Below are 13354 nucleotides of genomic sequence, written 5' to 3'. Positions count from 1 at the left end.
TCTTAGATTCCAACTCCAGTCACCAGGTCTACTTCCTTCTATCATGCTGTCCCCACCATTATGGACCCCCCCCCAAAGTAACTACAAGGCCAAATAAACTCCTCTTTCAATAGGGTGTCTTAGTCACAGTGCAATAGAAATTTAACTAATACAGATGTTTTCTTGTGTGTGTGTACGTGTGTGTGTGTGTGTGCGTGTGCCTGATATTTGTCTTGCACTTTGTTAGTGAAGAAATGGTACCAACATGTTCACTATCTTGCTAGGTACTGGGTGATTTTGGAAAAAGAAATGTTACTGTGCATTTCAGTAGTTTTTTATTTTTATTCAACAGAAACATGAAATTGATTTTATGATTAGGAGAATTGCATTAAAACCACCATCAAATAAATTTAAGGGGTGAGGCAAGAAGAATTAATAAATTAAAATAGAATTAAATGTTATATCAATATGAAGATTTTGACTTATTTGTACAGAAAAATCAAAGTCTTAAAGGTCTATATCATACCTATGTGGTGAACAGTCTCTTCAAAGATAGGGAGTCGGCTTGGGTTGGTCACTCTAAAATACATTCTCCATGGCAACACAAGTTGCTCTTTCCACTTGCTTCAGCCTTTTGAGCTTGAAGATTATAGTTGTGAGCCACCGTGTCTGGACACACATGACTTAACCTTTCTCACCTGACCCACATCTTATCTTGCACTTACATGATGTAATTAACACCATCTCTCACTCAAGTTGCCTCTTGTCCTTTTTACCTAGGCTTCTCCCTTTGTCCAGTGGAATACTTGCTAAACAAATGTAAGGAATGAATAACTGATTGGCATCTATTTCTTCGGAAATGACTTAGGGAGCTCTTTCCTCAGCTCACATCTGGGTTAGATGAGTTGCTTCTATGATCCTCTAGCATTATGCTGTTCTACAATGATATTTTTGCACTGTGGTGCTCATTATTTACACATCATAACTCAACTCCCCATCTGCTGTCCTGGGCTTTATTCTATTGGGCTCAGGGGTCTGCAAACTACATTTTTTTCCCAGAATCCCTTGGCAGTCAGGTTCTTATTACATCTTGCCAATGAAAATATTATTGGGAGATCAGAAGACATCCAGAGGAGAAAAGTCTTTTAATGTGCCTCTCTAAACATTGTGGAAATTGTGGACAGCTGCTGTTCTTTGCAAGGGGTGGGAGGCTTCCTGTGAGGTTACAGGAGGTCAGGCTGAAGTAGCAGAACCCGGGGCACCGGCCTATCAGGACTTCTGGCACCTTACAGTAGTTTATCTAGCTCAAGGACCCTGCCACAGCTGCGCTGGCTGTTTCTCACACTTGGGTCTCACACTCCTTGCATCTCTGCTTTGATAACACAAGGAAGACACAAGGACCAGAGATATCTCCTTCACTTTTCCTTTGCCCCTTTGGCCCCAAGAGGACTTTTAACGTGACTTCTGACTTCTGTATAGTGCTTCCCCTGTTTGAAGTATGGCATAGGGCAGTTCCCATCTGAGAGAAAATATTTCATTTCCTTAAGATCTGAACAGCCTTTTTCATCTTTTAATATAACTGCACAGTGTAGTACATGAAACACAGCAGTCATGGAGATGTGAGGATGTGGAGTTATGGAACAAATTTCCTGGGAAGCTTTTGGTGTTTTGTTTTAGCAAATAGGTCTAAGTGGATTTAAAAGCATTAAAAATACACTCACCTTAACTCCCTCCCCTAGTCCAGCCTCCTCGCTCTCTGTCGCTGTGGTTTGGAAGGGACTAGTTCTCAACCACAGGCTCCACATATATACAAGTGAAGAAACCTGGGCCACTCAATGGTTAATGTGAGAAATTTTCTGACATCATAAGAAAGGGACTCTTGTCCCTCTGAACTCTGCCTCAGATGGGCTGTAAATGAGTTTCTAGGAAAAGTGTTTGCTTAAGAGTCTTGGGACCAATATTTCTTTTCATTCAAGAGCTCCAATATTTGTTACTGAAAAGGTTTCCATTATTTTTGTGACCACAAAGACAAATTATATTCATAAAATCTTGGCCATGGATACTGCCAGCGAGTAGGCTGCTGGGGTTATTAAAGTCATTTTTTTATATTAAATGAATATAAGAAATTGTAGGTACTTCAGGATGAAAACTACAAATCTAATATGCCCTCAGTGGTCTTGAAGGAGTACCCTAACTATGTACTGAGGCTGCAACCTTGAATATAGGTCATCTAAAGACTATATAGCAGAGAATCAAAGATATTTCAGATAGGACCGAAGCACTACTGAGGGGTAAGAAAGAAATGAAGCCAAAAATCAAGCAATTCTTCAGTACCTTTGTGGATATTCTATTCTGTACATCAAACAAAATGACAACCTTTGAAAGATGGCCACTGTTGTGAGCACTTTATGGACGGATATGGCACTGAGTCTTCTACTTTCTGGCTCCATTTTCATTTTGGTTAGCAAAGTTGGAGAGCTAGAAAAGGGCCAGTCATGGGCAAAATTAGGTCAGTGCCTTAAATAAATAAATATCAGGAGCCCCCACTGTGTGCAAAGAACTTGGTCAGAGGCTGCTGCCCCAACCTCCCTCAGCTTTTATTCATCATTTTCATCCTGTGATGGGACAGAATTTCAATGCAGCAGAAATAAAATGCAGTCTGCACATATAGGACACGAAGGAGTAAAAGCCACACTGATGTGATGTCAGCTGACCACACCACGTTGGGCTGCCACTTGTCAGGGACCAGCCTCACCAAAAATGCCTCTCACCAGGGTAAAGGCATGGGGATTGAGAAATATAGTAAAGAACATGAAAACATGAATGAAAATAATAAAATGGAGAAACATATAGGATAGTATCAGGAGGCAATTCCAGTGAGCACTGAAAATTTGCCCCCATTTAATTTCCAACTGCTTAAAATACTCCTGACCCCAAAAGGTAGGAGTAAGACAAAAGACTGCAATAACACCACACAAGGAAATGAACATACCGACTGAAGGTCAGAGGCTTCACACTGTAGTTCAACATTCTGTTGCTAGAAAACAAGAAGTCCTGCTCACATCCTAGATCAAAACATTTTTTTTTCACCATGTGGTTGCTGGGAATTGAACTCTGGACCTTTGGAAGAGCAGGCAATGCTCTTACCCTCTGAGCCATCAACCAAAATATTTTGTAGGCAAACCACAACCTGGGTGGAATCCAACATCTGAGTAATATATATATATATATATATATATATATATATATATATATATATATAGGCACTGGGAATAGACATGGTTAAAAATAACCCCTACAATAGTAATACAGTAGGAATTAAAACTAAGTAAATGATTCCAATGCTCTAAAATCATCCAAGTCCAGGTTGCAATGAAAACCCTTAGCAGGGCAGCTGGGCACATGCAGAAAGATGCTGGAGCGTGTGCAGGAGGGCAAAAGGGCACTCCTATTTCACTTGTCACCACCCTCCTCCCCTAATACCAGGAAGAGAGGTGGAGCCCTGCTCCTCAGCTCAGACCATGTATAGTTAAGGAGCACTTTGCGAGTCCTTTCAGAGCACAAATACTAACAAACTGTTCCCCCCTGCAATAGAGCTCCTGGCAGCAATGAGGGCCACACTGCTATCCGTGTCACATGCAAACACTTGGAGCTCCTGGCAGCAATGAGGGCCACACTGCTACCCGTATCACATGCAAACAGTCACATTCATTTTTCTTTACAGAAATTGAAGATATATACAAATTATCAACCACTCTGTAAGAACTAGCTTTATTCTGGGTTTTAAAAAAAAAGTACATCAATACAACCAAAACCAATGAAAAAACAACAAAAAAGGAAGTCAGATGGGAAGGGCACATGGAAACTCCCTATCAGAAGGATTAAAGGAAGGGGCCTGAGAGATAGTGGATAGATAGGCTGGCCAAAGGCATGGGTATCCAGACACACACCAGGTGGGCAAGGATCTGAGGGCAAGAACAAGAGTAGCTGATTAATTTTGCCATTTCTGATTGAATTTGCTGTTTCTCCAGGGATTTAGAACTGCTTAGAATGAAACAGGGAATGGGAGACCAGCTACTTTGGGGAGCAGCTCAGTGTCAGTTTCAACAGCCTGACAGATGGTTACCAAACTTAGCTTGAGCCGCCCCTTCTTCTTCAGGGGCACCAGGCCGCAAAGCACCCTCATATTTAGATAGGCAATGCCAGCAAAAGCCATCTTAAGGTCAGCCAGAATCTCTTTTGCTGTAACTCTGACTGATTTATCTCAGTAGTTGATCTGAAGTCACCTGAAAGCATCTTTTTTTACCCTTTTATATAACAAATTTCTAAATTTTGAAATTTAGCATTCTTTTCAGATTTTATGATTTAAAGTATTTTATTTCCCAGTTTCTTTGTTTCTTAAATGGCATGATTTTCCACATTCTAGCCCCCTCCTGGATACTTCTATTCTGTTAGGTCTGTTTGAAAAACACCTAGTAAGAATTCTCACCTGCTAAATCAGGAATGCTTCTCTCTGTAAATAGGACAAATAATCTATTAATATTACCACAGTTTTTTTCTTTTCTTTTTTTTAGCGGAGAGATGGTCCATTATTTGTGGTCAGGTGACAGCAACCTACTATTGTATAACAAATGATTCCAAAACTTACTAACTTAAAACACTTATCATGGTTTCTGATGCAGGAGTAATTTGGGTTGGCTTCTCATTGTCATGTGTAAGTTAGCCTGCCAGTTGGGATTCTAGAGCCTAAAGATTTGATGGGAACTAGACCATGGCTTCTAAGCTCACACACAAAGCTGAAGGCAGGAGGCATTAATTGAACCTCTGTGTAAGATCTTGTTTCCTGCATTACCCAATTTTGTGAGTTATATAGACACACACTTGCCATATATTCCACTTCACACAGAGCAGCGCTAGTAGAGGCAGGGGTCAGTTCATCATTTCAGATGCAGAGGTATTCATTTAGTTTTATTTATTTTAGTATTGGGAATCAAACCCTGAGTGCCACACATGCAAAGAAAACACTGCCATTGAGCCATATCCACAGCCCTCAGATGCAGAGAGTAACTGAGCACTGTCTGTGCTGACAGTACTAGCCAGCCACTAGACAGTACTATGCATCATCTTACTTAATGATGCTGAAGTCTCCCCATGTCGATACTGTAACCTCATCCTATGTTTAAGACAAGTGATGCTTAGAAATATTATGTAACTTGATGAAATCACAGATCTGTGTCCAGCAGAGAAAAATTTGACTCTAGAAGAAAATGTTTCTGCTTTATTACCCTTTCCACATCTGGACAAATCACCCTTCCCAATCTACTTCTGCAAACCACTTCTTTTTTTTTTTTTTTTAAGTTATAAGCTGAATGACCCATTATCTCAGACTTCTTATTAATTCTTTCTTTTTTCTTTTTTTAAATTTTTTTATTAAAGATTTCCATCTCCTCCCCTCCTCCTCCCTCTTCCCTCCCTCCCTTCCACCCATACCGCCACTCCCTCCCTCTCCAAAGACAAAGAGCCATCAGGGTTCCCTTCACTATGTTAAGTCCAAGGTCCTCCCAGCTCCCCCTAAGTCCAGGAAGGTGAGCAACCAAACTGACAAGGCTCACAGTGAGCCTGTCCAAGCTGTAGAGTTCATGTTCATTGCCGTTGTCCTTGGTTTTTCAGTCCTCCTCCACCGTCAGCCACATTCAGAGAGTCTGGTTTGGTCCTCTGTTCCATCAGTCCCATTCCAACTGGACTTGGAGGTCACCCGTTAGATCTGTCCCACTGTCTCAATGGGTAAACGCACTCCTCACGGTCCTGACTTCCTTGCTCATGATCTCCCTCCTTTTGCTCCCCATCAGGACCTTGGGAGCTCAGTCTGGTTCTCCTATGTGGGGCTCTGTCATTTTCTCCATCCAATGCCAGGTGAAGGTTCTATGGTGATATGCAAGATATTCATGAGTATGGCAATAGGATCTGGACATTTCTGGCACCCTCTCCTCAGCTGCCCAAGGAACTAGCTGGGGGCGTCTTCCTGGACACCTGGGAACCCCTCTAGAGTCAAGTCTCTGCCAACCCTAGAATGGCTCCCTTAACTAAGATATATAATTCCTTGTTCCCATATCCACCCTTCCTATATCCCAACCATCCTATTCCCCCAAGCTCTTCCCATCCTCCACTTCACACTTTTCTCTCCCCATCCCCCCAACCCCCCATCCCACCCCACCCCCATGTTCCCATTTTTCGTCCGGCAAACTTGTCTACTTCCAATATCCAGGAGGATAACTATATGTTTTTCTTTGGGTTCACCTAAAAAGGCAGCCTACTGACTGGGAAAAGATCTTCACCAACCCCGCAACAGACAAAGGTCTGATCTCCAAAATATATAAGGAACTCAAGAGACTAGACTTTAAAATGCTAATTAACCCAATTAAAAAATGGGGCACTGATCTGAACAGAGAATTCTCAACAGAAGAAGTTCGAATGGCCAAAAGACACTTAAGGGCATGCTCAACCTCCTTAGCAATCAGGGAAATGCAAATCAAAACAACGTTGAGATACCATCTTACACCTGTCAGAATGGCTAAAATAAAAAACACCAATGATAGCCTTTGCTGGAGAGGATGTGGAGTAAGGGGTACACTCATCCATTGCCGGTGGGAATGCAAACTTGTGCAACCGCTTTGGAAAGCAGTGTGGAGGTTTCTCAGGAAATTTGGGATCAACCTACCCCAGGACCCAGCAATCCCACTCTTGGGAATTTACCCAAGAGATGCCCAATCATATTACAAAAGCATTTGTTCAACCATGTTTATAGCAGCATTATTTGTAATAGCCAGAACCTGGAAACAACCTAGATGCCCTTCAGTGGAAGAATGGATGAAGAAAGTATGGAATATATACATATTAGAGTACTACTCGGCGGTAAAAAACAATGACATCTTGAATTTTGCATGCAAATGGATGGAAACAGAAAACACCATCCTGAGTGAGGTAACCCAGGCCCAAAAAGATGAACATGGGATGTACTCACTCATAATTGGTTTCTAGCCATAAATAAAGGACATCGAGCCTATAATTCGTAAAAAATCCTAGAGATGCAAACCACTTCTTGATCATAATTACAGAACTTTCACTTTACTTCTGTTACATTGTTAGTATGATAAGGTGTCTGTCACTCTGCTTCATTGTGTGTGACCTCCTTTCATGCCTGCTAATGTCATCAGCAAATCCACTTGTTGACAAGACACAGTCTACACCAGTCATTAAGAACCCAGAACTTACAGATGTGTCTAAAATAAGATACACACTAAGATTAGACTAAAAATTTTTGTGACAAAATTTATGTAGTTTTTTAAACTAAGATTGGTTTAAAAACTGAAAACTCAGTTTGTTCTCTGCCCATGCAGATATGAAAATGCAACCGGACATAGCTATGCCCATGCAGATCTCCCGTGTTTATAAAGAACTGATTCAAGTATTTCAGTCTGTTGCTCTTTGCAGACACTGCCTCAGAACTGCTGAAACCTCTGCACCTTTCTGGTGTAGGAGGTCCTTCTGTTTGTGTGTTGCTTTCATTGATTAATGAATAAAGAAACTGCCTTGGCCTAGTTGATAGGGCAGAATTTAGGTAGGCGGAGAAAAGAGAACTGAATGCTGGGAGGAAAAACAGGGTCAGAGAGAAGCCATGAATCCTCTGTCAGAGATGGACGCCAGTTAGAATCTCTGGTAATCCACAGCCACATGGTAATACACAGATTAATGGAGATGGACTAAACTAATATGTAAGAGTTAGCCAATAAAAAGTTAGAGCTAATGGCCAAGCAGTGTTTTAATTAATAGTTTCTGTGTGGTTATTTCGGGTCTAAGCTAGACGGGCGGCCGGGACAAACAACCCTCTTCCCTGCTCCTCATGTAACACCTTTTGCATCTTTTGTTGTAACTGTGGGCCTGGGCACCTGCTCACACTCAATTCCAGATCCTGACTCCTGCTGCTAGTCCCTTCCTTTTGTTTTTCAGGGCCCAGGATGTGGAGAATTACTTAGAGATCACTATTGTTTCATATAAACTTGAATTAATATTTGGGAGAGATGGAAGCACATAGCATCAGTGTAAGAAAAAACTGAATATTTATATTTTCTCAAAAACACGTTTTTATTACCCGCATTGGTTGGTTCTTTCCCTGAAAACCTTCATCTCTCCATTCTTACATTTCAGAGAGCACTGGACTCTTCATCCTATACAGAGCTCTGGGCAATGCTCACTTACCCAAAGGCGCGATTTCCTCAGCTTAGTAGCGAAGGAATCTGAAAGGGTGTTAGTTTTTGAGACAGCACCTTGCTGTAGAGGCAGCCTCTTGCCACTGTTGTCTGGAAGTCACAGTCTTTCTGTTTCAGCCTCCTGGGTACTGGAGCCACATGTCCACAATACCACTCTCAACCTCAGGATTCCCTGAGTTTCCTTCCTCCTTCAGCTTCTATCCCTATGACCTACACCAGCAATGTGGAAGCAGGGTTGCTTTTTCAAGTACGCCATAATTTCTGAGAAGGTAGAAGAAAGTTTCAAATTTACCCACATTGCTTTGCTTTCTCATTCTGTAAGTACTGTGTTGCACCAACAGCCCTGAAAATTATAGAAAAGAATGGATGCAGAAAACCCAGAGAAGAAAAACAAAAATAAGAAAGGAAACAAAACAAAACTAATAATATAAGAGCGAGTTTCACTTTCCCAAACAATCCAAGAACTCAAACGGACTGAGGCAGTGTGGGAGAATCTCGGCTGCAGGATTAAGGGCGGATGATGCCCTGACCCTCTTGTTCTTGGATCCTGCTAGGCACTGGGGAAGGTTATAGATACACCAGGCAGATGAGGAGCTAATAGAAGCCATCACACTTTCTGCTTCCTCTGAGAAGCAGCAGCCTTTAATCCAAATGGCCATCTCCACATGTTCTTAGTGATGGATAAAGTCAACCAGGTTACCAAGTCTGTATTTCCTATGGTACCAGAGTTAGCACAAAAAATGATGGCCCCAGTCAGTTGGGGCTGGAGACTTCTGAGAGATGTTGGCGGCAAATGCCTGTGCGGAAAGGCTGGTGGGAAGGATGGTGTTTTGCTAATGCCAACAAACAGGAGCTACCCAAGAACTTCCTCTCGTGGATAACCGGAACAACGAGATCATCTCTATCACAAACCTTGAAACAGAGGCAACCTAGGTGAGTTCTGACTCTATCAAAATCCTCATTTATTCAAATTTATCATCACAAAACACTGAACAGGACTCTAAACAGAATTTATCCACAAGAAAATACTTTATTCTTCTGTGTACCAAATTTGTGAGCCAAGACTACATTTGCTCCATAAACCATGATGAAGCTGACAAAAGACAGACAGACCTGGCGCTATGCAGGGCATGGGAGATGACTCTAGCCAGTGCTCTAGCATCAGGGTGAATGAGGACTGTCTGAGCAGACTGTGTGGTAGAGGACAGCAACTGGGCAAGGGCAAAGGCACAGAAGGAAACTCATGGAGCCACCAGACATAAGTTGCAGACAGTTACCTGCAATGGGTATGAAAATCAAGCCACAGCCTACAATTATTTGCACAAGAATTCCTTGCACAGGACACAAGAATTCCTAAGGGGATGGATAGACAATGGCATGATATTTGCTTTCAGAACCCCAGGACAGGGTGCATAGAAATGATACTGACTGATGCCCATTCTCTTGTCTTTCCTAGTATCACATTTTTGTTCCTAATCACACTCAACCCTGTGCCACACAAGGAAAATGCCCTTTCTCATACTGTAGAAACCAGCCTTTAGCTGAATCTAAGCATGGGAGGCAAAACTCAGTACCATACAAAATATAATGTTAACAGCCCAGACCTTAATAGCAGACCACAGCAAACTGGCTCAGTATTCAACATATAAAAACATCTTCCCTGTATGTATGTGCCTATCCAGTATTCCTTAAGGTTATTAAGAATTCTATTTGGAACTGGGAAACATTTTATTTCCGCAACATGATGACTCTTTCTGCTGGGTGCAGCCGCCCTCTGGTAGAAATGGGCAGTGGTTTCAGGGCAGCCACGGCAGCCAAGCTGTGGTTCTCTGATGCTTCTAAATCTTCCTATGGCTTGCTCTTCAGATCCACCAGTGATTCTGTCATCCACTGACACCTCCTTACTAGTACCTTTTTCTTCCGAGAGTGGTCTGGCCACACGGATACTTCTGTACAGAAGATCTGGAGAGGTTAAGAGCATTCTGGAGGCAGAATGACTAGTCTGAACCAGTGTGAAAATGACTCCCCCTTGACCTGTGAGGAGCCGCTGAGCCTGTATATTTCTTCACTTTCCTCACGGGCCACCAGGCAGTCTAATAAGAAGCCTTCCCACATGGCTGTAGGCTGGCTAAGAGACATATGGAAGGGTCCATAAGACCACACAAAGCAACGACTCCACAAAGATTGGTTTTACAGCACTAAAGCACTGTAACAACCAAACAACTGACTGACAGAGTCTGAAAAGCTTTTCAAGGATGAAAACCAACTAGCAGAAAATTCTGGTTAAAACAAAACAAAACTGTTGTCACCAAATAACTTTGAGCTTGGCTGATTCACATGCAGAGGGCAGTTTTCTTCAGTACAAGTAGGCCAAGCTTGCTTCAGACATGTTTTATTTATTAGATATATTTTAAATTATCTGTATTTGTTTTGGAAGGATATATGTCTGCGTACCACACGTGTGTTACCTACAAAGGCTAGAAGAGAGTGTCAGATCCCCTGCAACTAAAGATACAGATAGTTGTGAGCTGCCATGTGGGTGTTGAGAATTGAACCCGGGTCCTCTGGAAGAGCAGCCAATGCTCTTAACATCTGAAATATTTCTTCAGTCCTTCAGATCTGGTTTTTTTTTTTTCTTTTTTCTTTTCTTTTTTTTTCTTTTTTTTTTTTTTTTTTTTTTTTTGGTTTTTCGAGACAGGGTTTCTCTGCACCTTTAGAGTCTGTTCTGGATCTAGCTCTTGTAGACCAGGCTGGCCTCGAACTCAGAGATCCGCCTGCCTCTGCCTCCTGAGTGCTGGGATTAAAGGCGTGCGACACCACCGCCCAGCTCAGATCTGTTTTTAATAGAATGGTTACATACTACCATTTTGATTATTTTGTTATATTTAAATCTTTATAAAGTAAAAAACAATGGAAAAGATTGATTATCCTTGACTCTAACCATCCACCACAGTTTGTTCAAAAGGAAAAGTCATCCAGGGAGGCAGGCCTGTGTTTTCTGTTTACAACACAATCTTGTTTTGGAGATTTTAAAGGTTATTTTTGAAGAAGGTAAAGCACACACTTGATTTTTTGCATCTCCGCTCAGTTTCTTAAAATAAAAACATCTTACTAATTTTGTTTTAGTATTTAGGGATTATTGTCTAAATGTGATCTAGTAATTAGTGTAATTTACCTCAGAAGAAAAATGTGTTGAAATTAGCTCCCCCCGTAAATAAGTTCTGTGAGAATTTTTCTGAACATGCACCTGCTCCAAACAGCGTCACTACAGGCTAGGCAGTGTTGGCACATACCTTTAATCCCAGGACTCAGAAGACAGGCAGGCAGATCTCTGTTAGTTCATGGCCACTCTGGGCTACACAAAACTGATCCAATCTAAAAGAGAAAAAGAGCTCACACAAAGGAGATCCTAGCACTAGGGATCACATGCCATTAGGAGCATTGCAGTCTGAGCAGCAGTCAGTCTGAGGAGTCAGTCTAAGGACAGGATCCACCCTTTGGTCTGAGCATTGGCACAGGGAAGAACTCTAGTGGCTGGCTGCTCTGCTTCTCTGATCCTTCAGCTTTCATCCCGTGACTTTTATTAAGAGTAATTAGAATTTGTGCTACAAACAATGACAAGTTGAGGCAGCAGGCACACCCCTAGCCCATCTTCAGAGGCAGTGAGCACACCCAGCCCATCCTCAGAAACAGTGAGGCCCACTCCTGGCCCATCCTCAGAGGCAGCGAAGTACATTGTAAGCCTTTCCTGGGAGGCAGCAGGCACATCCCTCGCCCATCCTCAGAGGCAGTAAGGCCCATCCCTGGCCCATCCTCAGAGGCAGCGAGGTACATTCTGAGCCCATCCTTGGCATTTCAAGCTCCCACTGCTCTCGAGGGTCTTTCTAGCTCTGACAGAGTCACTGGGTTCCTGCTGACTTACCAACACAACTTCTCAGGCACTAAGGTGCCAAAACTCACTTCTATTCCTTACAGGATACTGGTTTGATAGCAATGCAATAGAGGTTTCACGATGAGAAGGACATTTATTCATTCAACAAACACTGAATACCTGATAGGATTACTCTACTGTAAGAACATACAGCATGTAGGTAGCAAACATAAAGTTGCAGGACATCAGGTAATGGTATCCTATAGGTCACTGAATGAGTCACAGTTTTCAATGTTTCATTAAATGTGTATCAGGAAGCTAACCACAGTTGATGATATATAAACAATGAAGCCAGGAATGCCAGAGTTGTTTTTAGCAGAGCTTCTGGCTGACTGCAGCCACAATGTTCTAGGACAGCTGGGGCAGTTCTCAGTAGTTCTTCAGGCCTGGTGCTGTGATAAGTCACAATGCCATTTTCGACTCTGAGACTTAGGTTTTCAATTACTAACTAAATGAACCAAATAAACAAACCATGAAACGATGATTATGAATCCAAATGTTTCACAGCACAGAATAGCCTTGCCTTTTCCATCAGTGACAGGAAGAAGTTTCTGGACAGTAGGTCTAGAGAGGCAACTGATGCAGAGCGCATGTTAGCCCTGGACAGCACTGGTGTCAACACGGCTGCTGCGGCCCACCAGCCACCTGGAGCAGAGCAGCAAATGGCAGGCTGTATGGCGGGCATGCAGGACTACTTCTTCATATCCAGGATGGCACTTCCGGGTCCACGGCTCTTAGCACTGCAGATGTTACAGTATTGTGCAGGAGCGTTCTGAAAAGAAATCAAATGCACGGGTTAAAAAGCTGTCTCCTTTCACATCCAGAAATATGATTATTTCAACAGTCAGGGGGTCGAGGGCTTTGAAGCGATTATCATTTTTTGCTCGAAAGAAGATTTTATCTCAGACAGGTTGCACTCTCTTGTTACCCTTCAACCCAAAGGACACCAGAGAGCTGGGGAGATGGCTTGGTTGGTAAAGTGAAAAGAATTAGAGTCTGAGCTCAAGCCCCAGAACCTATGTTAAAACCAAAACCAGCTGTGGTGGCATGTTCTTGTAATCCAGTGTAGGACATGTGGCCAGTGGGTGCCTGGGCTCAATGGCTGGCCAGCCTGGACGACTTGGTGAGAAGACCCTGCTGTGAGAGGGTAGCTCTTGATAAACGACGTCTGAGGTGG

At 42.5% G+C, this 13354-nt stretch overlaps 1 protein-coding gene across 1 annotated transcript in view; it reads right to left on the bottom strand.

Moving 5' to 3' along the window:
* Positions 1-12251: 12251 nt before the first annotated feature.
* The window catches only part of Vps41 (VPS41 subunit of HOPS complex), a 139699-nt gene continuing 138596 nt past the window's right edge, over positions 12252-13354 (bottom strand). Inside the window, exon 29 of the mRNA XM_038333530.1 lies at positions 12252-12949. Within this exon, the coding sequence (XP_038189458.1) occupies positions 12869-12949 (81 nt within the window). The 3' untranslated portion in view covers positions 12252-12868. The remainder of the gene's footprint in view (positions 12950-13354) is intronic.

The sequence above is a fragment of the Arvicola amphibius genome, chromosome 6 (genome assembly GCF_903992535.2).
Source record: "Arvicola amphibius chromosome 6, mArvAmp1.2, whole genome shotgun sequence".
NCBI lineage: Eukaryota > Metazoa > Chordata > Mammalia > Rodentia > Cricetidae > Arvicola > Arvicola amphibius.
The sequence above is the reverse complement of the archived record's forward strand: the minus strand, read 5'-3'. Positions and strand labels throughout refer to the sequence as shown.